Source organism: Diadema antillarum, unplaced genomic scaffold, assembly GCF_040938485.1.
Source record: "Diadema antillarum isolate AM-2024a unplaced genomic scaffold, OU_Dant_1.0 seq00000855_RagTag, whole genome shotgun sequence".
NCBI lineage: Eukaryota > Metazoa > Echinodermata > Echinoidea > Diadematoida > Diadematidae > Diadema > Diadema antillarum.
The window spans coordinates 472662-496510 of NW_027271726.1; the positions used below are offsets into that span (position 1 = coordinate 472662).

The 23849-nt window shown below is 37.6% G+C and overlaps 1 protein-coding gene across 3 annotated transcripts in view; it reads right to left on the bottom strand.

The window, feature by feature from the left end:
- Window positions 1–1200: 1200 nt before the first annotated feature.
- Window positions 1201–23849, bottom strand: part of LOC139740467 (cyclin-dependent kinase 17-like) — a 95706-nt gene continuing 73057 nt past the window's right edge. For 2 of the 3 annotated variants that reach the window (XM_071651059.1, XM_071651061.1), the window contains 9 exons: window positions 22620–22714; window positions 21616–21678; window positions 18085–18208; window positions 15497–15617; window positions 14726–14972; window positions 14072–14162; window positions 13099–13176; window positions 9116–9161; window positions 1201–2617 (listed from right to left, as the gene is read on the bottom strand). In XM_071651059.1, the coding sequence (XP_071507160.1) occupies window positions 2575–2617; window positions 9116–9161; window positions 13099–13176; window positions 14072–14162; window positions 14726–14972; window positions 15497–15617; window positions 18085–18208; window positions 21616–21678; window positions 22620–22714 (908 nt within the window). In that variant the 3' untranslated portion in view covers window positions 1201–2574. The remainder of the gene's footprint in view (window positions 2618–9115; window positions 9162–13098; window positions 13177–14071; window positions 14163–14725; window positions 14973–15496; window positions 15618–18084; window positions 18209–21615; window positions 21679–22619; window positions 22715–23849) is intronic. The other variant, XM_071651062.1, reaches the window with a different exon arrangement.

Sequence of the window (23849 nt, forward strand, 5' to 3'; positions counted from 1 at the left end):
TACACAACGGTGAAATTCAGCTTGTTCTCTGTTCTACATGGTGCATATCTTCAGAGTATGGCTGGCTGTCTGACATTTGTGTGTTGCTAGGTGACACAACATCATGAAAAAAGAAAATCTCGCAGAAATACTTGGGCCCTTCACATACAATAGTTCACACACCATATGTATGATATCCAAGACTGGTGCATACACAGAATGAAATTCCAAATGTCCTTTAAGCGACATATATCCCAATCACAACTAGAAGCACCCACACACCACATTGTCTTTTATGTAGTGTCCAATTCATAAAGTGAACATCCTATAAATAAGCAATGACAAGTATGTGTACTTGTGCCAAAAAAGTTCAAATTACATATCTTCAAGAGGTTAGGCACCACAGAGACACATAAATCAAATTTAATGACTTTCAGTTCATTGTACTGCTTTTATGAGCAGTACGCCTATGAAGATCTGAGTTTGTTAGTAGGTACCAGTGAGCCAGCTGGTTAGCATTTCAATTACCATCCTGACATGTCTTATTCTTTCCCCCAAGCTGGTGTATTAGACTATTAAAGACAAACCCACAAAATCAAACTGAAATAAACATACGGCATACTGCATCCCACTAGTTGCCTTTCCCCACTCATCATTCGACTGCGATACAAGGAGTTTCCATTTTGAAGGCACTTTGCAATATTGCTGGGAGTGAAGAATAGATTGGCGCCAATATACAGCCCTGGAGGTGCAAGAGAGGATAGGACCAAGAGATGTTGGAGGAGAGAGAGGACGTGTCTAGGTCATTTATTAACCTTTGGTCACTCGTCTGCTAGGATTCTGACTTATCTGTGAAATATGTTTCATTCATAGCATCTTCCTCCCATTATCAATTGGATAACTTGGTTACTCCGGAGGCTGTAAAAACATTTCACAACAGTAGGTCTGTCAGCCAGACATAAAAACAGGTATATACAGAATATACTTGCCTTTAATTATAGAAGAATCACTTTAACATAAAAACTACATAAATACAGACAGGTGGGAACAACAGGAAAGATACAAACTCTTAATATCATCAAGACGAAGCTTCACTTTCCATAACTGCTGGTCAAATCCTTAGCATTTGATTACTTACATCTCACTATTTTGTACTGTGAAGGGTGGTACGACTACCCCTACCCACAGCCATTTGGTGTTTGGGTTTACTGTACGCTTCTTAGGAATCAGTCTTATTATGTAGGACTCAAATGGCAGGAAAACAAAGTAATATGTATGTATATGATATCAGCTTTGGTTTTCATGTTACAGAAATACTTCCATCCCTCTTCTGATAACATGGGGCAGATGGAGTTGGGTGGGATAGTGAAAAAAAAAGAACATTTAAGAAAGTGACGTAACCTTGAATTCATACATAAAGATCCTCAATGCTCGAAGAGTTCAGCATCATGGATCACAAACACACACAAGAATCGATTGAGAGTTTACATGGTGCTTGCCCCAAGCCATTGACATAGCTCCACAGGAAAAAAAAAAAGGTATCATTTCTGCCACTGTTTGTACAGTAGTATGCAAATGAGAAGGAGACATTCTACAAGGTGAGGGTGCATGTCGATGCAATTGTCCTTCTTCTCTTCTACAGTTTGTTACAAATAGTAATCATGACAAAACTAGTTGCTCAAAAGCAAGATGGCTGCAAGAATCAATTACCTGCATAAACCGTTGTGAATATCAACCGTGTTAACACTCATCAACACATGCCTCTTTACCTCTACATGCATTTCACACTTGTCTACAAGTCAAGCCATTCACTTTTTTTTTTGTACACATGATTGTTTGCAGTTTGTTGTACCTTTTGTTTGCAATAAGCATGAAACGCAAAATGTCCTCAGTAAACGTACACCATAATTTAAAATCACCTCTGCAGCTACCAAGCAACAATACATGGTTACAGTGCTCTGTAAGAGCAGCATTAGTCAAAGTACTGACAAAATTTCCAAAGTTTCGTTCTACCTCTGTGGATGTGGGATGGGAATAAATGTGTTTCCTCTGCTCTGCATTTTTTTTTTCACCCATGCTTCAAAACAAATATGACGAGAAGAGTGAGCCTCTGTGAATGGATAGTCACACCCAATCATGGTGAACGCATCTTCCCCACTGTGTCGCAAGGGCATTGATCAATGCCACTCAGTAACACCATCACGGTCCCTTCCTCTCTGTACCAATGATCCTCCAACGAAGATGCGTGCACAAGTGCATGTTCTCTGAAAATGAGAGGCGAAGGTCTCATTCATATTGCTTGCGTGATCGGACTTCCAGTGTGAACACAATGCAACATGAGGTGATTTGGGGTGGCACTTCAAATAGACGGAATTTCACAAGTTTTTTTTTTTTTCGCTCCTTGCTGCGAGAGACTAAAGACAGGGCACTGCCCCGTCCTCCCGTCTGCCCAGAATTAGTTCGGGAAATTATTAACAAGTAAATTTCCTCTGACGTCTGGTTGACACGCTCTCTCGGACTTAGATACTGGTGATGTTCTATCAAGGTTGTTGCCTTGACAACCAAGGAAGCTGAACAGCAAACCCTTCTCCTGTGTCAGGTCAGAAGTGCATGCTCTGGCGTCGCCCACGAGAGGGGCCTGGAGAAGGAAAAGTTGAAAGGAAACACGGGTCAGGTCAAGGGGTGTAGGATACCACGAGCACAACATGGTATCAATTGAGGATTTCGTTTCAAAATGTCCTAAATATGGTTTTATACACCAGGCTCAAAATGGATTCAAACGAGTAAAATCAAACTGTTTCATTTGTTTTCAAATGTTTCATTCTGCCATAAAAATATGAAAGTTACAGAATTTTTCATGTTACATTGTTTGATACTACAGCAAAGTTAGTAGCAACCACATACGCAAATTGGAGTTGGCAAGGTTGTCCTGAATTCACAAGTTTCTCATTGACTTAAATACTTCTTTTTTTCAATCAATTTTAAGCTAAATTTCCTAATTTTCTTATCTTTACATGAAATCACACAAAAAGAAAACTGGGGTGGACAGACAGCCCATAATCATTATGGTTCTGGCACCCTTCTTGTATCTACTACATTAAATTTTTGTTGTATTTCAATAGAACTTCACAAAGAAGTATCTTTGAGGGAAAGGGTTATAGTTTAATTTATTGACTAAACATGAAATGCGTGTACAAACCAAGAGGAGAGTTGTTTTGCATCCATGGTATACACTAATATCACTTCTTGGTGAATTCATACGAATCAGAAACTTTAAACACTTCACACCTCCCATCATTTGTCCAATTGTGATAGAACTGCTGATATTTTCAGTCTGATTTTACTCTACTCATTAAATTCATCTTGATCGTGGCATGGAATAATTGCATTTAATCATAAATTCTTAAAATCCCATTTGTATGAAAGGTACTGATGATTTCTAACATGCCACACATATTTCTCATATCATCACATCACAACATTCCCATCACCGAGGATATTGCAAAACAGTTGCACATGTTAAATCCAATTGTAATATACTTTTTTTCCTATTTGTATTCTAGACTGTACCTTTAAGGCAATGTCAAAATGTTACTAGGCATATGATGTGATGATAATAGCCAGAGACAAGATAGATACCATAGTTAAATGTATATGCTTCTATTAAAGAGGAACTCCAGTCCAAATATAAATTAGTCTGATTAAAAAGAGTAAAATCTTACAAGCTTAAAGGTAAAGATTTGACTGAAATCAGATGAAAAATAAGGAAGTTATGACATTTTGAAGTTTTGCTAATTTCTGCATAACAATTCTTATACAGTGGATATGAATATGACAATGAGTGAGCTAACCATGTCATAACCTCACAATTTTCAATTGATCGAGTACAAAAAAAGATGAAAATTCAATGTTTCTGTCATTGAAGTCTGAAACATGATGTTATTCCTGGTTGAGCAACTTCATAATAGTGATCATTCCGATACACCAGAATTTGAGCCTCGGGCATAATAATTGCATTTGAATGAAAAACTGGAAATTTCACAATTTTATGTACAAACTATAAGGTAAGTTGTGAGGGGATGACATGCTCATTTTGCCATTTGCACATTCATATTGACTGTTCAAAACTGTTTCCTGAAAAATTAGTGAAACTTCAAAATGTCATAATTTCCTTATTTTTCACCCGATTTTGATCAAAATTTTACTGTTGAACTCAAATGTTTTACTCTTTCTTATCAGATTTACTTATATTTGGACTGGATTTCCCCTTTAAAAATCTTCCATGACGGTATGTCCTACAGAATTTAACTTCTGTATTCAGCAAAAAATACAGCAGTACTGCATTGAAATGAATCTCCACACCAACAGCTCCTGGCTGATGGGTTGGTGAATAGATGTTCTCATAGAAGAGTTTATCATATAGTGTAGTATTTGATTATTGAATTACACATTTGTATGAGTAACATGCAGAATTAAATCATTTGCACAGACATCAAATAAAAACAAGGGGTTGGATAGGGGGTTGGAATGAGTAGAAGTAAATGCTAGGCCACAGGTTAGTGGATGTTATAACTGAGCATTATGTTTGGCAGAGATGAAATATGGGATGTTATCTTGTTCTGTGGGAATGCACATAAATAGTACTGTCAAAACTGAATCATAACCTAATGAGCATGCAGATGAAGTATACAGCATTAACACATGATTGCAATAGCTACTCATGGATACATATAACTGTAATCTATACCAATGGATACACACAGATGATATATGCAATGACACTATAATGCATATGGAAGGTCAGATGTACAAAATCAGTCTGATAAAAGGGAAAAAAAATCTGCCTTGTTGCAATGCCCACCCATCTACAAATAAATCATCGTACTCCACTCAGAACCAATCCAATCATTTTCATATTGCCAAGCAAATTATCCTTGAAAGATAAAATCACTTGGCTGTAACAATTCATGTAATCCTTATTTCTCTCTCTCTCTCTCTCTCATATTGTTCTACTCATACACGCTGAACATTCTCTACAATTTGTAAACTGCAGAGTTTACTTAAAATGAAGTTCCTAGTATGTGTCCTGAATTGCTCAAATCACCTTCTTTCTTGAATTTTGACAAAGCAACAGAATACTGGACGCTAGACACTGGATATTTACTCCATATCAGAATTCTATTTCCGTTTGCTTGAAAGACTTTGAAAATCAATGCTGGTTCTCAACAGCTGAATAAAAACACCAGGCCACAGTGATTCGGATCTATTATTTCTGCCACATACAAATCTCCCTCCATCCAAGATAAGCTCCAAATGATGGAATCTAAAGCACCACTTTCTTCCAAATCGGAATCACTTTCACTGATGCACTGGCAGAGCCTGGTCCATGGCTGGCAAACCAATTGATGGTATGACGTCAGAGTCATTTTTGCCTGCCAGTCTGATGTTTAGTGCGATGCAATGAGAGGGGACATGGCACAGGTGCAGCTGGATGGATGATGACAGCTAAAGCGCTCGCGTGAAACCGAGAACATCCACACCATACATATGGGATGAGGGCACCGACACCGGACAAGACCATCGGCTGCACCTCCGGTGTCACCTCTGGTGTTACTTTACGGTGTCCAGCAAGATGCAATGGGCAGCTGCTCATAAGCAGTTGCCAAAGACTTTATTCTGTGAGTCGTACAGTGTACATCCAGAACAGCAAGCTGTTGAGTCCCTTAACAATGTAACATTACCACATCCAGAGAATTTAAATACTAGACGCTGAGTCACTAATCAATATTCTAACTGATATCATACATCCTATTTAAATACCACAACTATGGAACTTGGATATTAGCATTCATTATGTAATGAAAATCCTGTGTTAAAGCTGCTATTTTAATCTATAGGTGGAGTAAACCAAAAGAGGTTGCTATGGGTAAAATACAAAACCATTTATTTTCCCTGAAGCACTAGCTTTACCCGGTAAAAAGGAAATTTACAGATGTTATTAAAGGTTTTAAGATTGTGATAAATGTATCTTCATTTACATGATATGGCATGATGCTCTTCCTTTGATATTTACAATGCTTGGGAAAAGTACAAAAACAAACACAAACCCCTCCCCTGAGTGATGTTATGTGGGTATACAATGTCCAATAGTAGACTGCAAATGTATTCATCTGCTCAAATGTCTATGAAATGAATAGGGATGACAGCTTGCAAAAAAAGTTCCTCCTTTCAAGTGCTATCCTTCCATGTATTTATTTAAAAATCCTTCTTTAGCATCTGTATAAATATGTAATGAATAACAGCATTAAAACACGCTTGATATGCCATGATGATGAGAAAGTTTCAATCATTAGATCATGCTTCTCTTTCTGTATGGACAAGAATGGCTGAGCTGAAGTGGACATTCTTATTTTGTTTGTTTTGCTTGTTGCAGTATGTTCAGATATTTTATCTGACCTTTGTGAAGAGGACCATCCAACATAGCAACATCACATATCTGAGAACATGTGAAAGTGGCATTGCATTTTGGAAGATGCAGTCACTTTAAAAGTAAAAAGGAAAATCACTTCTTTAATTCAACTTCACACCTGCCAATTCATATCACTCCAAGTAGATGAATCTTTCCAAGTGTTAACTCCAAATATAATTTTGCTAAAATCCATGTTTCTTGTGAAATTTACCACGTAGATGGCATTTACTTTTACATTTTCTGTCTCTGTCTATGTATGAGATGGTACACAATTCTATTTACTGTAAGATTAGCTCACACCATCAAAATGGACAAATAAACAATATAAAATACAAGACATTGAATACAAATTTACAAAATAAAGACATTACAACAGGAGGGCGAATCAGAAGAGGGCTGCGAAAGATCTTTCAGCAGGAAATGGTATCTGAATTATGCATGATAGCTTGACAGAATTAAAAAAAAATTGTGGCAATTTGTAAAAAAGCTCTTTCTTCTTTTTTTTAAAGTAAGACAAAGGAACAATACTGAATTTAATGACACATGATCACATGGTTGGAATAAATCTTTAAACTCAACGGATCATTGGCACATGGCTTGAAAGATACTTATGTTAGAGAACACTGCACAAGTTGTCTGTACCTGGTTCAACATTCTACAGAACTACCAACAAACATCATCAGTTCATCAATGTCAATTAACAATGCCACACAATGACAGAAGCAACTTCCATGAGGTGAAGTTACTGCACAAAAAAAAAAAAAAATGCACCCCGCTGGGAAACATGTTTTGCATTCGTGAAGACAGCAAAACCAAAGCAAAAGATCAGTCAAACTTGAAGCTAAATCAGACAAACACAAGAAGAAAATCCTGACCTTTGCAAGTCGGTAAAAGTGGGCAGCACAACATTTAGTACAAGCCGTAGAATTTTATTTCAAATATTACAGATCTTCCAAAGTCAAAGGATTTTATTTTTTGCATAAATTAACAGAAAGTGTACCTTACACATGTTGTGTGCAAAAGGTGTGACTGTTTCTCTGATTATAGCACATGCAGCTCTGTGGGAGGTCCTCCAACCAGAGTATTAAAAACGGCTTGCTTACCATATTCAAACTTCTTTTTAAGTACGCCGTAGTACTGTAAAAATGGAAATTTTTGCGGTGTTGAAATTTTCACGCATTTCGCGCAACCAGAAACTAGTGCGAAAATAAAAGCACGTGAATATTTTTGCGTGCCATATGTTCCTGTCGTTGGTGTCTTGATTCCACGGAATTAAAAACACGCGAAACTCTTCTTACCCGGCCAAGCGCAAAAAATTAGTCGCGTGAAAATATCCACTTTTACAGTATTTGACTTAGTTACTGTGAACTTTTGCTGCTCTCTTGCTTTGATTTTCCACATTGACTTAGAGAAAAGCATTCTCAGTCTCATTAAAGAAAAAAACAACAACAACAATTGAGTAAATAAACAATAGACCTTGATACTATAGAGATATGGGGAAAAAAATGGGGGAGGGGCTTTACTCTAGGTCCGGAAATAGAAAATGGGATTTGCTTGGGAGCTCATGTAAACACTGTAATATCCCTTTTATGAATTAAATCCCATATACAGAAAAAGGCCAAGCAATGGAAAAGTGTAATTGAGTGTATGAATGAAAATTGACTGCTACTGTCTCATGCAGTACTGCTCCTAAAAGCTGTTCACTACATTCTACTACCATGTATCTCTCTATGTCTAACTCTACATGAAATATTTCTTGGAAGAAAAAATTAACTGCATTAGTAAGATGAATCATGCTATGAAAAATTAAAAAATAATGCATAAATATATATTAATGGTAATATATACTACATATGACATGCTAACCTGAAATAAAAATATAAAATATGAAATATTAAAAAAAAACACACACAGAAAAGGTCACTTGCAAATGGAAGTAATGAAAACTCTTCAAACTGACTACATGCAAACTGACTGGAAATGAAGGCATGGCATATTAGAAGACCATTAAAAGAAACACTGCATTAGGTGAAAAAGTATGACTTGTCCAGAAGCCTTTGAGAGAAAGAGGTATAAACAAAAGTGAATGATTGCACTATGGAATGAGTTGTAATTCTGATTAGCTGCTGCATCAATGCTAGTCACAGTTGTGACAAGAAAATGTCTCAGTCGAATTGGTATGAATATGAATATGTACACATTTGCAGCATAAGGGCATATACTGTATCATCTGATCACACAATCAAACATTTGCCAGGGTGTGAAAAGAAAGGCACTATTTAAATAGATGGAGCAATCTCAAGTCAAGAGGAAGTCACCATTTTTCCATATTGGGAATGAACTGAAATTTTGGATTACTGCAAGGTTTGTGCAAACGTGGCTACATGTACTATTAAACTGGGGCATGATATGTGAATGGAGCTAGTGAACATGCAGTGCTAGAAATCATAGCGACAGCCTTTCAATTTCTTCTGAAAGGGAAAGATGAAGAATAGTACAGGGGGATGAAATGGGAGGAGCCAGGAATAGGGAACCAGAAGCCCATGATACTGGTGGCTGGAGCAGAGACTAGGGCTCGAGATGCAGATAGGGGGTTTGACTGGCACTAGGTACGCTTTGTTAGGAGTCATTTCTCGCTGCTATGAAAGATGGGACGAGGCACAGTACCTGTGGTTTACAAAAGAATTCTGTTTTGATCTCCCCCTCGTTTCCTCTGTCAGAAAATTGAGATAAAGATAACACAAAAAAGAGATACTCACAGTGGCACAGTAAAACACATTCAACAAGCATAGTGTGGTATAGAAAGCAGTGTCTGCGTGTTATAATGTGCACGTCAGACAGTAAAGTTTGATTTCACATACAATGCATACTGGTGAGGACACCACACAGTTAAAGACACCATGCATTTTGACAAATTTCCTTCCATACATATTGGAAGTAGTTCTTATGGCTGTAAGTTTATACACCTGCAAAGAATGATACTGCTGTAAAGATATTTGAAACATAGTGTTCCATACAGTGGCTACTACACCACTCAAGAGTTCATTTGGACAGTTCCTGCAATTTTGCTGCTAGGCACTCATCCCTCTACCACACACACCCAATGAATATTGCTTTTCATCACATCACACATATATTCAATCCCATCCCTATACCTACAGTGTAAAAGACAGAAAATGAATCCATGGTAGCCATGCATTTCAGCCACTTCTCGAGTTCCCAAGTAAAGAAATTTTGTGTACACCACCACTGGTTTCAATCTCCTACATAGTTAGAGGTGAATTGTCTAAGTCCAAGGTGTAGACGTTTGAATCATTTGATTATCATGCAATGGTGTATCAGAGTGTCACAGCACAGAACAGAATACAAAGATGCAAAAGAGATGTGAACTTGGCTTGCCATGCTGCAGCACAGAGAGACTCTTGGTACAAACGGAATACCAAAGACAAACATGCAAAGTACATTGCCAAGATGCAACATGTAACATGCAGGAACTATAAAGGCTCATGCACAAACTTGCAGCAAAACACAGAAAACTTCAAAGAATTACTTTCACTTCAAATATGTGTATATACTATATATATGAGTGAGTCATACACTAATAAACCAAAAGATGCTTTTTACTGCAATCTGCTTTGGCAAACATATTCCTCTCATGCCTATCACAACAGAAACAATGTACAATTTCATCTATGCTCTGATCAATTATATATTTCATCTCTCAATAAATCCCCATCTCTCTTAATATCCATGTTAATGTCACAGCAACCAAACTATGCAAAGAAGTAAACTGTCCATCTACCAACATTTCTAGTAATATGATGAAGCCCCATTTTTCAGATCTCAATTCTGCTTCTATGCCAATCAAATGACAGATTGGCACATGAGGTGAACCAAAGTTCAATTTGACTCATGAGAGAAAATTGACCGAGTTGAACTCATGTGTGCTGTAAATGAAGCTTTCACTATCTTGTCTTTTACTGTACCATGTAACTTATCAATTTTACAAGACAGAACCTCAACATGGTTGACATTCTTTATTAAATATTGAAGTAATGTAGAAGAAAATGAATTTATTGTTGTAGCAGTCCTACAATAAAAGCACACAAAGTGCACACTGGCAGTTTCATAGTACCTCAAAATCAACTTGAGGCTATTCTTTTTTATTTTCTATAGGGGCAGAGGGCTGATTTGGGGCAGAGGGCTGATTTTGTACAAAAGATATCAGGAATATTCCAACAATTTTGAGAATATATGACCAGATATCAAAAGGGTATATTTATACATGATATTATGAATGCCAGCATTGTTGTTTATCTACAGCCTGACAAGAAAGCATCAAGAATGAAGTTCATCTGCTTAAGACAAACTAGCCTGATATCAAGCTACAGGTTTAACAGTGGCACTCTGTCGAACTTATGACTGCATTTACCCACTCTGGTTTAAAATACTAGTGAACAACATGCAGCATTCCATTCAAGAGCACTAGTGCCTACACAAACAACAACAGCATTTTTGTCTTTCTTTCAAGCATTGCTGTAAACAAAGCTAAATATGCACACTGCAAATGAACATAAACAAAATGAAGCCACAAGCTGTACTTCAGGCATTGTGTTCCAATTTGCCTGCGCCATAAATTCTATCACATTTAATTGCTTCCTCATGGAATAAAGCAGCTTTTGCCTAAAATAGCTCATAATGATGTAACATGTTAATGAGATCCCCTGTGACTATTGATACATTTGCTTCGTTATTTCTCAATCATAAAACTAGGCTTTCAAAAACGAACAAATAAATGCTCTCCTGGGGGCATTTCACAAAGCATTTTGTCAGATTTTTCTTTTTCTGACAAATTGTTATAAGCTCCTGAAATTGTTGCATCTGATTGGCTTAGAGCAAATTTGTTCGACAATTTGTTGGACAAAATGCTTCATGAAATGCCCCCCTGGAACTAAGGCACTGACAGGTTAATCACATATGCTGAAGGACATGTAAATATAACTGAATCCAAGATGATAAAATACACTCTACCTCAGAACACAACAAGATATAGCTTCACCAGAGTCTTGTTCACATCACAGAGGCTTTATATAAGGCTTTCACTGAATACGTACGCACGCCAGGAATAAACTTTAGACCGAAAGGGAAAAACACACATACATGTATGTGCTATTAAATGGGCTATATCTGGAATATGAACACCCACACTCAAACTATGATGCTCCACAGCATGACAGGTATAAGGGGTTAGTACATATCCCTGATCAAAAATAGATATCAAGTTTGGGAACTACTCTTTCCATATATGTAGCACAACAAAGTTCCAGCACTCGGGCATCACACACAATGACATTAAGCCTTGGAATTATATTATTGAACACTCTGCGTAATACCTTTGATACTTTCCACTCTTAAGCTCTACAAATTAAAGAAATTCTTACATGAAGCTGTTTTTATTGCATCTGACTGACAAATTGCCCCACATTGGTGGTCCAGTGGATGTGATCAGGAGGTCGTTGGTTCAAGTCCAGCCTAAGCATGTATGCCCATGATTTTTTTGATAATTGCTCCTACTAAAAAGTGATTAATTCAGTGCTTATATACGCCGATGTGGGGCAATTTGTCAATCCGTTGCAACTCATGCTCTTGTCAGTCCAGTAGCAACAATGAATCCATTTGAACACTTTGGAGCATGGAAATAGATAAAGGCTGCTTGCCTAGAATGTTGCACATCACGTAAAAAGGCAACATAGCTTCCAACGACCTTCAACAAATCTGCACAATAATTAAATTGCAACTCATAATAACTTCAGCTATGGTGGCAAGAACTGGGTAGCAACCGATCGACACCGAGAATCGACATAGTTAAAATGGCAAGTAGAAACCATGAAACTTACAATAATAACAATATGTGAGAAAGTGACCTCTAATTCATTAAAAGTACTTTCAAACACTTCACAAATCCATCATTCCCCCTACCACAAACTCTTGTTTGAATTTACAAATTAATCTGTTTGCAAGAATTGGTCTTCAAATTATTACCACCAATAAAAACTGCTGCAAAAGTAAGTGATATTGTGGTTTTTTTCTCTCCACTTGCTTCTATTTCTTCAAGGTTAACCCATTCAGAATAGGCTGTATTATGAAATTTTCTTCCTCCATACTGTAAAGAAATTCAATGAGAAATCACCATGAATAATGTGAAATAAAGCATCTTGGTTTAAGAATGTTTGTTTTCATTTGTGTACTAATATAGCAAATCAACTGTGTATTTTGCAGCTGCTAGTGGCTGGTCTGAAAAGTCAATGTTTCCTTAATGGTGTATACTGATGACGAGTGCTAGTGACATTTGAAAGAAACATAATAAACCAAACATTTACTACAAAAAGATGTTACAGAGACTTACATGTTTATCAAATAAAACAAATCTAATTCTAACCTTGATATACTGTGCTCTCAAATGCAAATGTATGATCAGTTTAAGAGCATTTGCAGATTAACAGTATATAACATTATTCCTTACACTGAAGCTTAGCTAAAACATCCATAAATACAAAGGTACATCATGATTTCATATCAATACATTCAATTTGCTCAAAGGATGTTGGATGTTAATTGGGGAAGGTAGGCGTGGCAGGCGATGTTCTTACCTGTGCTAGGCACTGTGGATGAGCGGATGCCTGGATCGCGGGACAACTCGCATTCAGGCAGATCCATCAGAGATTGAACTGGAAGACAGACAATAGGACAGACAATGATTTTAATTCTCTCACTTTATCTGTCTGTCTATCCCTATCTATCCATCTACCTTTCTATCTGTCTATCTATCTATCTATATAAATATCTATCTATTTACCTATCAATCTACCTATCCACCTATATATTTATCTATATATTTATCTATCTATCTATCTATATACAATGTATATATCTATCTATCTATTATCTCCCTCTATTTGTTCACATAAATATATAATTACATATAGGGCTCAAAATTAGTGGTAACCCCGTGGCCCAGGGCCAGAAACAATTGATGTCAGACCACCAAATTTCCAAAAAAGTGGTGACCCAGTGGCCCAGGGCCAGTAACAATCGATGTCGGACCACCAAATTTCCAAAAAAGTTATCTTTTGGTGGCCAAAGTGGGCACCTGCAATTCGAAAAGACATTTTCCTTTTATTTTGGGCTACTATAAGTCTTTTTCAGGTCGCCAAAATTTCAGATTCAGATTTAATTGGCCCATTTGGGCCACCAGGAAAAATTTTTTAGTGTCAAGCCCTGTTATATAATATATTTGTCCTTCTCTTTCTCTTGTCTTTATCTACTCATCTAAATCTATCAATCTATTTCTTTGTATTTTCCCGTAATATCTCGTTATCTCTCACCATCACTCTCTTCATCTCTCACTCCCTTTACCTAAATATGTCACTCTCTTTCCATTTTCTCCATTTATCTACATCTATCAATTTACCTATCTACATATATTTTTCCCATAATCTCTCGTTCTATTTTTCACCCTCTCTCTCTCTCTCTCTCTCTCTCTCTCTCGCTCTATCTCTCTCCCTTGCTTCAGAAATGCTCCTGGGTAGGCAGATAAAATTGAGAAGCAGTAAGTAGCCTCACCATCTCTTAGCGTGTGTATCCTGGGACCGAAGCAATTAAAGCAGGGATGTCTCATGGCTTTGGCCGCTGACAGACGGTTCTTGCCTTCAAACTATGAAACAACAGAATCGGAAGAGAGAAGAAATGCCACTGTCCAGAAGCATTTGATGCATGGTTTATGGTGAATATATAAATAAAATCCAACCAACAAGGGAAAAAATTTGTTATCCCAACTTGTGATGGAACAAAAATATCCTCTAATATTTGTAGTTTGTACTTTGCAATTAACCTTTTAAAACTGATTCAGGGAAATGGAACTCAAAATTTATGACCTTTTGCTTTAGTCATATTAAGCAATGTTGATACAATTTGTCACATATGTCCTCAAGAGATGAAGACTCATCAGTATGATTCGATACTAATCCTCACTCTGGTATACCTCAAGTCCTGAAGCCAGTGGTAAAGTTTGCCTCGTTTATTTATAGCTGGCATCTTTTCCCACACAATTATAACTTTTGCATTTAAATCTAACTAAAAGTAAGCTAAATAGAGGATACATTCATTTTTTTTTCAGGTGTCATTGTTCCTTACACTAATTGACATTGCTCAATCTTTTGACAAAGGGCGCCATATAAATCTCATGGGTTGCATGGTGCAATGTGCACCATCTCATACCTTGAGGAGGTCCTCGAGGAGGTCCTGTCCCTGGAGATCCAGCCGAGGGGCATGGTTGACCACCGGCTCCTTGGGGTAGTTGGGGAAGCCGTAGGAGATGAAGTCCTCGTTGCTAGTGATACCCGGCCACGTTGCCTCGGTGGGCGTGCCCAGGAACTTGAAGATGAGGTGGAGTTCGTCCTCCACAGTGGAGCCGGGGAAGAGGGGTCGGCCAGCCGCCATCTCGTAGAATATACAACCAACACCCCTGCCACAGACACACACCATCACAACATACCATTGCTTTATGGCATCTTCTCCAGTGCAAACATATACATATGTCACCCATTTTGTCAAAAATATTTATTGAAAAATCAGGAGAGGTCTTCAAAAAAAAAAAAATGATAGTGAATGAGCAATTTACTGTCATTTAAGCACTTAATATTTCTTTCATTAAGGCAGCACAAATGATGCTGCTTGATTAAATCAAAGAGTTAGATGTCCCTTCCAAACACTCATGTAACAATTGCTATTAAGATGCTGCATGAAATCTTTATATGTCAAATCTAACAATAGAAATGGCTTACAATGAGGATTTCCATCATGACAAAAATGCATCATACTTCATCTGGATTTGGGAAGAAGATTAATCATTTATTCTAGTAGCTTTTGGGAGGTCAGGTAGGGGCTTGGAACATCTCTCGGGAAGCTGGCCTGACCTGGTAAAGGTCAAAGAAAGACCAAAGTCATATATTACTAATATAGCGCTGATGATGAGGTCGTTGTACTTACCACATATCAATGGACGTAGAGTACTCTGTGCTGCCCAGGAGAACATCTGGCGGTCGATACCAGAGAGTTACTACTTCGTTGGAAAAGGTCTTACTAGGTACTGATTTTGCTCTGGCCAGACCTGTTTGAGTTGCAAGAGATTGGAGAGTCAGGGTTATACATGATATTCCAGAATTTAAGGGCATCAAAATCTTTGATGGAGGCTGTACTGCAGCCAAAGAGATTAATCTACATGTTCATGATGAATTAAAATCATTACTTATAACAGCGCAGCAATGCACAGACACACTGAGATACTATGGGGACTTATATGAACTTCACATAAGCTGTACCACAAGTCCATCCCATAAAAAAATTCCTACAAAGCACATCTGAGGTATATTCACTCCCCTGTAAGATTTACAGAAGAACCAAATCAATGTTTACATACTACTAAGAGGGGCAGCTTAGCCCTTCTTCAACCTGCCAAAAAGAGAGTAACTTTGCACAACACGAGTTTGCTTGTGACATATATGTCCATTATAGCAATCTACATGATAGCAATTTTCTTCATTCCTCATCTAACATTTTCTCTCACCTAATTTAACTGAAGTGGCACAAGTTATATAGATGATTCACATGTAAATCCCTGGACTTCTTGAGTTACAACAAGGTCGTAACAAGAATAAGACCACGTGTTTACACTCTTAAAGATATAGTCATCTAATAAATGGATTTTGGATATGAAAGAAGAGGTTAAAAGGCTTCCTCATTTCCATGAAGGACTTTCCTGGAGGCAATATGACGGGTAGCTTGATAATATCAAAGCATTGCTCATAATCCCGCCCTCAAAACAGACAATGCCATTCAAACCCAATCATCCATGACAATGTCTCCACAGAATAAACCAGCTGCTGTTGATTACGTTGAAAATACTTCATGAATACTTGCAGGAAACAGTCTCTGTTTTGTTTGTTTGTTTCTTTAAAGGTAAAAAAAAAGAAGCCTGCAGGCTTTTCAAGGGACGGTCCATTCATCTCTCCACCTCCAATCTGTTTGTCTGACTCGATTTCTATGACTGCATGGGCAAACAAACACAACTAATGCAGGATCCCTGCTTGGTTTTTACCTGAAGGTCTGATATCAGACACGCGATCATGTTTACACTTTGTCCCATTCTCTTTCTCACCGCCCGCCCGCCGCAAGTGGTTTTAACAGAAATTTGCATGCGTTGACATTTAGACTGTTTACAATCTCAGCGCTAGTCACAGTTCAACCCTCTTTGCACATCCAGTTCACTTTTTTTTTTCATCAAAATGACTGCTTTCTGCGTTTTACCACCAACGTTAATCTCCATCCCCTTTCTCCTTCATTATGGTCTGTCAGGGACAAGTATGTTTTTGACCTTCCACTTTTCTCTTGGTCAATGTATAATCTCTCCCCCCCCCCCCATCTCTCTCTCTCTCTTTACTAGTATCTATCTCTCTTTAACAGCATGCCTTCTTTCAAGACTTTTTTTATCCTTTTCTTTCTACTAGTATCTGTCGTTTTTTTTTTTCTCAAAAAAAATCATTCTTTCTGTCACACACATTTGATCGCTACTGGTATCCTCCTTACAATTCAAATGGAATCTTAATTTCTACAATCTTCACATTCCTAGCCAGTGCCTCTCGAAACCATTTGACAAGTTTGATCAGCAGCTATCATAGCATTAGGGTCAAATGGAATTCAGGTCACACACAGAAAAAAGTTGTTCATTCACACTTTGCCTGCATGGTGCAAGTACATTACTCCTTTTATTTTCATCATCACCCTTAGTACTCATTTTATGTATCCTCTACTGCCATCGCTGGCAAGGATGTCACTACATGTGTATCTTAGAAAGGGCTTTTTTACCCTTCATGTGTTTTTAGTGCCAATTGGAATAGAAAACCCCATAGTGTTGTACACACTGTTGACAGTCTGTGGCACCAAAAGGGCTAATAGCAGCAGTGATACTCCCAACTTATTGAATTTTGAGTACACTAGAACACCACAAGCCTTTATAGTATGTATCACCTGTTATCATTCTATAACAGCAACTTGAACCCCCCCCCCCCCAAAAAAAAAGGAAAAGAAGAAGAAAAAAAAACTGCAACAAAAGTACACATTTTAAAAATCCTGACACAGAAGCTAGCATCATTTATTCACAGACTGCATGCAAATGTGTAAATGTTATTCCACTGAGATCTCAAACTTTGATTATCATCATGAACAAGTATATGGACCAGCTTGCTCTTTCTATGATTCAGTTTCCGGATAAGATGTTTTGAAACACATCAACTTACCATCAAAATTTCTACATTCTTATCCACATGGGGGAAAAAAAACACCACATGAGTAGTTAAAAAAGTAGGCCAATTCCAACTCTTACAATGCATAACAACCAATGAATGAAGGAATGTATAAATAGTCACATTGTCGGTGTGTTGACACATCAAATAAAATCAGCCAAGCCAATTTATAGTTCATAAAGTTTGTACCAGTGGCACTGTCAGCTTGGAAGGCGCTGGAGATGTTTCATGTGTGAAGGGAAACTTGTCTGGTGGAGCACTAGCTTCCTTACTTACCAAAGTCTGCCAGCTTGAGTTCCCCTTTCTCATTGATCAAGAGGTTCTGAGGTTTGAGGTCTCGGTGTAGGACCTGGCGCTTGTGGCAGTAGGCCAGGCCTCGAAGTAATTGAAATAAGAAAAGCTGGTGGGGGGAAAAAGAAAAAGAGATAGAAGGTGTGGGTCAATCAACATTACACAAGTTTCTCAGGAAAACCCTATATTCTCTAAATAGAGATCATGAAAATTACACACATTTCATATATTGTCGGCTGAGAATTACAAGGGCATTATCACAATTTTTTTTCTAGTATCAATATTGGTATCGCGTTATACAGCTTGATCTCCCCTTCATTATGCAGCTTGATCTCCCCTACATTACGGTGTCAATTTGAAATAATTTCTATTTTTAGTAAAATGTTAAAAATCAAAACCACAAGGGTGTTATTTTACCCGATATTTGCGACAATGCTTATACATTGTAAATCTACCCACTTTCGATTAACTAAGCTTTTTATTTCATGAATATTGACTGTTTTGTTTTTATTTATGCTCAAATCGTAGAACATGATAGTGCCCTTCTAGTTCTAATAAACTGATGACATAACGATGAACAGCCTTGGTGGGTTGTTGTACATCAGAAAGGGTCTACGCTACATCTTGGTATGTAATTGTAAACCTTGCACAGTATTCCTTTAGTATACAGCATCTGCTGTGCCACTCCAGACCATATACTGTCTACAGCATGCTCCTCTAATGCCATTCTTAAAGATAAAATGTACACTGTAGCAATGTTGTCCAATGCCCCCCACCCTCCCCTCCCCTCCCTTCCAGGCCTCTCTTCACCAATCCCTTCCCCTTCCCCTCCCACTCCACCTAGAATACAAAATACTTCATTCTTGGTCCAAATACTTTCCCTTTCCCATCCAGACATTTGATGCAAATCAAAATCCTTTCACTTTGAAGTCACAGGATCTCAGAAACACAGAATCTCACAAACATATCATGACAAGTGTAGCAAAGACAGATGAATTTCCAGGCTCAAAGTGTACATAAAACAAAAAAACCCTGCCTCACTGCTCCGCTGCAGCAGCACAGCATACAGAGATGCAAATCAACATACACAGTTGAGTGAAGGAGATTTCATACTGCAAATCCACGGCCTAGGACAATGCATCGCATATGCTATACTTTGGACATCAAGTATGCATGAAATTGCAGGAGATATTCATCATTTTGTTAACAACACAAAGAGTTGGATCCCTTTTTCTTTGAAAGGATAAAGCGTTAATGGATGATTCTTAAGCATAAGTACGGATTCCCACAAAAGGATTACACGGAAGCGATGAAACTGAAAAAAAAAACAACACCAACACAAAACAAAAAACTGAATGTAATCACAGATGCCCTGAAAACAGCACTGCAGATGCATTCTTTTTCTTTCAAACAGAAGAAGTTGCTTGTTTTCCAGAACTTATAATCTTCCTCACAATCTTGATAATTGATATTTGACAGTCAAAACTTCATATGAGAATACTCAAATCAAGTCAATCAAATCTTTGTTTGGAAAATCTATGGTCTTTACGATCTTGTTGCAAAGTAGTACCAATAATGTAGAGAGTGCTGACTATATAAGCACTTGAAAGTACCAAAAGTGCCCAAACAGAGAAAAATAATGCATTGGTAGACTTAAATTCACAGTCCTTGTGTTCAAAGAGGGCTCACTCCAGTATGTAAATTGAGCCTCATCAAATAACTGTCATTCAATTTCATTTCAATACATACATAGGTTTGAGAACTAGCTGTCCGTATATGCTGACTAGTTGGATGTAGACACAGATTGTATAAATACAGTGTACACAGGGAGAAAGTGTGATGCTAACTGAAGCACCTACACTCACATTGTACGTCTATTTTCCTGCTCATTGTATCAAAACTAATCATGGACTGTCAGCGACACCACAGCCCAGCGATAGGACTCTGAGCTTAATTGTTAGAAGGTTTGGATCTAATTAATCATTTGACTATTCATGGAATCAAGCTTGGGCCTCAGCTCCTTTAATTGCACTCTGCACACACCATTGAATACAAGGTCTGGAAGGCAACTAATTACTCCCGTAACTGATGCTGTTATGGAGGAAAAATACCATCACACCAAACCCAGCTAATTACAGGCATTAGTCCTGTTCATACTAACCCAAAATAAACAGTTTTAGATATAGATTAAACTTTTGCAATGTGATGCAAAACTGCAAATTCTTGTGTGTAGGCACAAAAAAAAAAAGATTGTTAAATTTTGCAATACACATAGCTACATGAAAATTGGTTCATTTCGATTTTTCTTGAAAATCTTGCAATAATTTGCTTCACACAATTTTTAATCCCACAATGCATCCCGCTACACTAGGTTTCCACACTAGGGTGCCAGAGGTTGTGCTCCGGTCATAGTTAAATCATGCACAATTTCACAGCTTGAAAGCACTTTGCCTGCATCTCAATGATTTTTTGGAGAGCGATGTGTGAACAGTGGCAAATAGAAAATGTGTATTAATTCATATGTGAATGGGACTATTGGAAAGTCATGCCACGTACAGTTAGCAGTGTAAAGTTAATAATAACAGTACAGGGAAAGTATCAACTGTTTTGTTGACAACATTCCATTCACAATCTTGCAATAATGTCAAAATTTCTCAGAAATGAAAATGTTCTGTCCTAATTTTCATCTTTAGAGTTTTGAAAATATTTTTGCCTACCTTGGTAAAAATTAGTCAGGCTGTTGAAAGCCATATAACCATAAAAGATCAACAGTAGTAGGTATACAGTGTATTTTCAGATCCAACTGAATATTTTTGAAATTATCATACTTGTGATTTCACACACTCTCGTTCACATGATCTAATTGGAAAGAATGACTAGGAAAAAATCAATCAATATTAATGATGTATTCTAGGAGCATAAGATATGCCAGTCACAAATATAAATGTAATCTCATCTTCTTCATTTGTTTTCCTATCTGTTAATAATCAAAGACATCATGAGATTTTGTAATATTATACATTATATTGAAATTTTTAGCAAACCACGCCCACCCAACAAAACGAACACACACAAAAAAAAAAAACACAATCAAAATAAACAAACAAAAAACAAACAAACAAAAAATAGCATACACTACTTCCTGTCCGGGTGTGTATTGAAGTTTAACAACAATAAACACTGGCATTCCTTACACCATAATGCAATGCAGTTGCCAACAAGAAGCCGGTGCACATCAGTGGTTTATTTCATGAGCTTGTAAACACGAGGTCTCTGACATCCTGGTAGTCTCAAAAAAAAAATAAAAATAAAAATAAATATTTCTTTTGGTGCTGTTTGGTGCTGCTTTTTTCATTGTTGCATTCTTTACTTGAACACATCTGAAGGAATGTGAATTGCTCTTCCCTTTGTGAAGGCATTATCACATCGAGAAAAACAAAATGGCACAAGAAAGGATAGATCAAAGGCTAGCATTACCGCTCCACAATGTAACGCGAGTAACTCAATGTAACTCACCTTAACATTGTTCATGTTCATTATATTTCCACAATCATCCATGTACTGTTTCAAGTCCTTTTCCTGCAAGCAACACAATAGACATGTACATAAAGTGAGATAAGTACACAGCAAACGACAGGAATGCAGCAAACTAAAGAGACAAAGATATATCCCCCCCCCCCCCCCCCCCCCCGAAAAAAACAGAAAGAGAGGTGCAGGTTCAGTAAGAAACCAATAAGCCTTAACAACTCCAATTACATCTGTGAAATTCAGATTGACACTGATGATTTGTCACCATAATTCAAATCATACAAAAAAAAAACAACAACAACAACAAGAACCCCCAAACCATAACAATTTCCCCAATATGACTGGACCATTCACATTTTGTGCAATAGTGGACAACATTCCAAGAGCATAAATGACTGAATCTGGTAGAGTCCACCAACATTTACACTGTCAGCATGGCACTTATGAAGCTAAACAAAGAAGTGAAAGTAATATATCAATGACCACCCAATACACACAGAAGTGGTAAAGCATGTATCAGAAATCCCACGATGTACAAGCTGGGATAATCTATGGAAATTTACCTCCACTTCATTTTCAGTGTACTGTCTACAAAATAGACCCGGTGTGCGAGTTAAAGGGAGGTACTAGGCCAAGGAGAAATCTGGATAATTCATCAAATCCACAACCAGAGAACATTGGTAATCCGACTTATTACTTGTACGAATTTGCTGTGAGGTTTACTGATTTACCGTTTATGATTTCAGCAATTTCATTCAAAATTCACTCTTGAGGAAAACTACTGTATGCAAACTTGCTGCATGTTTCCTGGCTAGAATTGCACAACAATATTTGTTAGTCTCAGTTTTGATCAAAACATATCAAGTTGCTTATTTTGGGGGTTTGTTTGTTGTGTTTCGGCTGGCTGATGATGATCTATGGATTACGGTTGAAATGGGGCAAACAGGGACATGATACGGCCAGGAAGACTGGAAGAGCGGTGACTTTCTTACCAGGTATTCAAAGACTAACGTGAGAGACTTCTCGGTGTGCACTATGTCATGGAGAGTCACAATGTTGTTGTGCTTCAGGCCCTTGAGGAGAGACACTGGAAGAGAGAGACGGAATGACAGAACGTTTAAATGTGGACTGCACATGAGATAGGGAGGAGATGCAGATGGAAGGAGAGGGAGAACGACGGAATGAACGAATGACAGCATGAACATGAAGAAAGATTATACTGAAAAGAGAGGAAAAAAACTTAACGCTGTTAAATGAGAACAGATCGAGATGCAATACTACGCAAGCACTGGATGATACCTTAGCACTGCAATTTTAACATCTTCTGATACAATATCACATATAGCACTTTCCTAACTGTTGCTACAGCTGTAGTGAAATCGAGTCATCTAAATTAGTACCAGTTAAGTCCCTTTTGCCTGGAATTGCTTGAAATTGTCAGAATTTGACAACTTTCTCTTTCATCGATGAATTTAAGTCAGGCTACGTATTTTGGTATACACATGAAATTACAAACATTGTAATACACGCCTCTCATGGTTGACACAGGCAACCTTTACTATGATTTCCTGGCGGCTTCCGAACACTTTCAGTTTTGCTGAGCAGCAGGAAAACCAAATATATAGGTTAACCCTGAAATGAAACATCCAGGTTACTAATGGGTTCAGGAGATATGACTATGTCCAAGCCAAATCTGAGGGATTACAACACGTTCCCCTCTATCGGGCGTTGATAAAAATGATATCGAATATGTGTCATGACAGGTTCCATCTGCAGATCAGAACATGTGCTTCTGAGGCCTGAGTACAACTGTCCAATCCTGGACAATTCATTAGGCCCTTATCTAATTACCTCCATAGACTCCTGGCAAAGTCATTGATTCATACTCACTCTCCCACTCACTCAGTATCAAAGGTCAAGAGGTCACATCCACATCAGAAACAAGATCTATAGGCACTACCAACTTGTCAATGTGAAACATCTATCTTAATGAAACTTTTGCTATAAAACCTGCAGCTACAACTCATAAAGTAGTTAGGAGACTTGAAAATAAAGTGTATCCTGTTGATCTTTTTCTTCAACAACAAAAAAAAAAAGAAGAAGAAGAATGTTATAGATCTCTGCTTATGACACATGCTCATTTAAAGAACAACTTTAATTGTTATGTGAGTAAGTTTACTTCACCCCAAAATACTGTAAAAGTTGATATTTTCACGCGACTA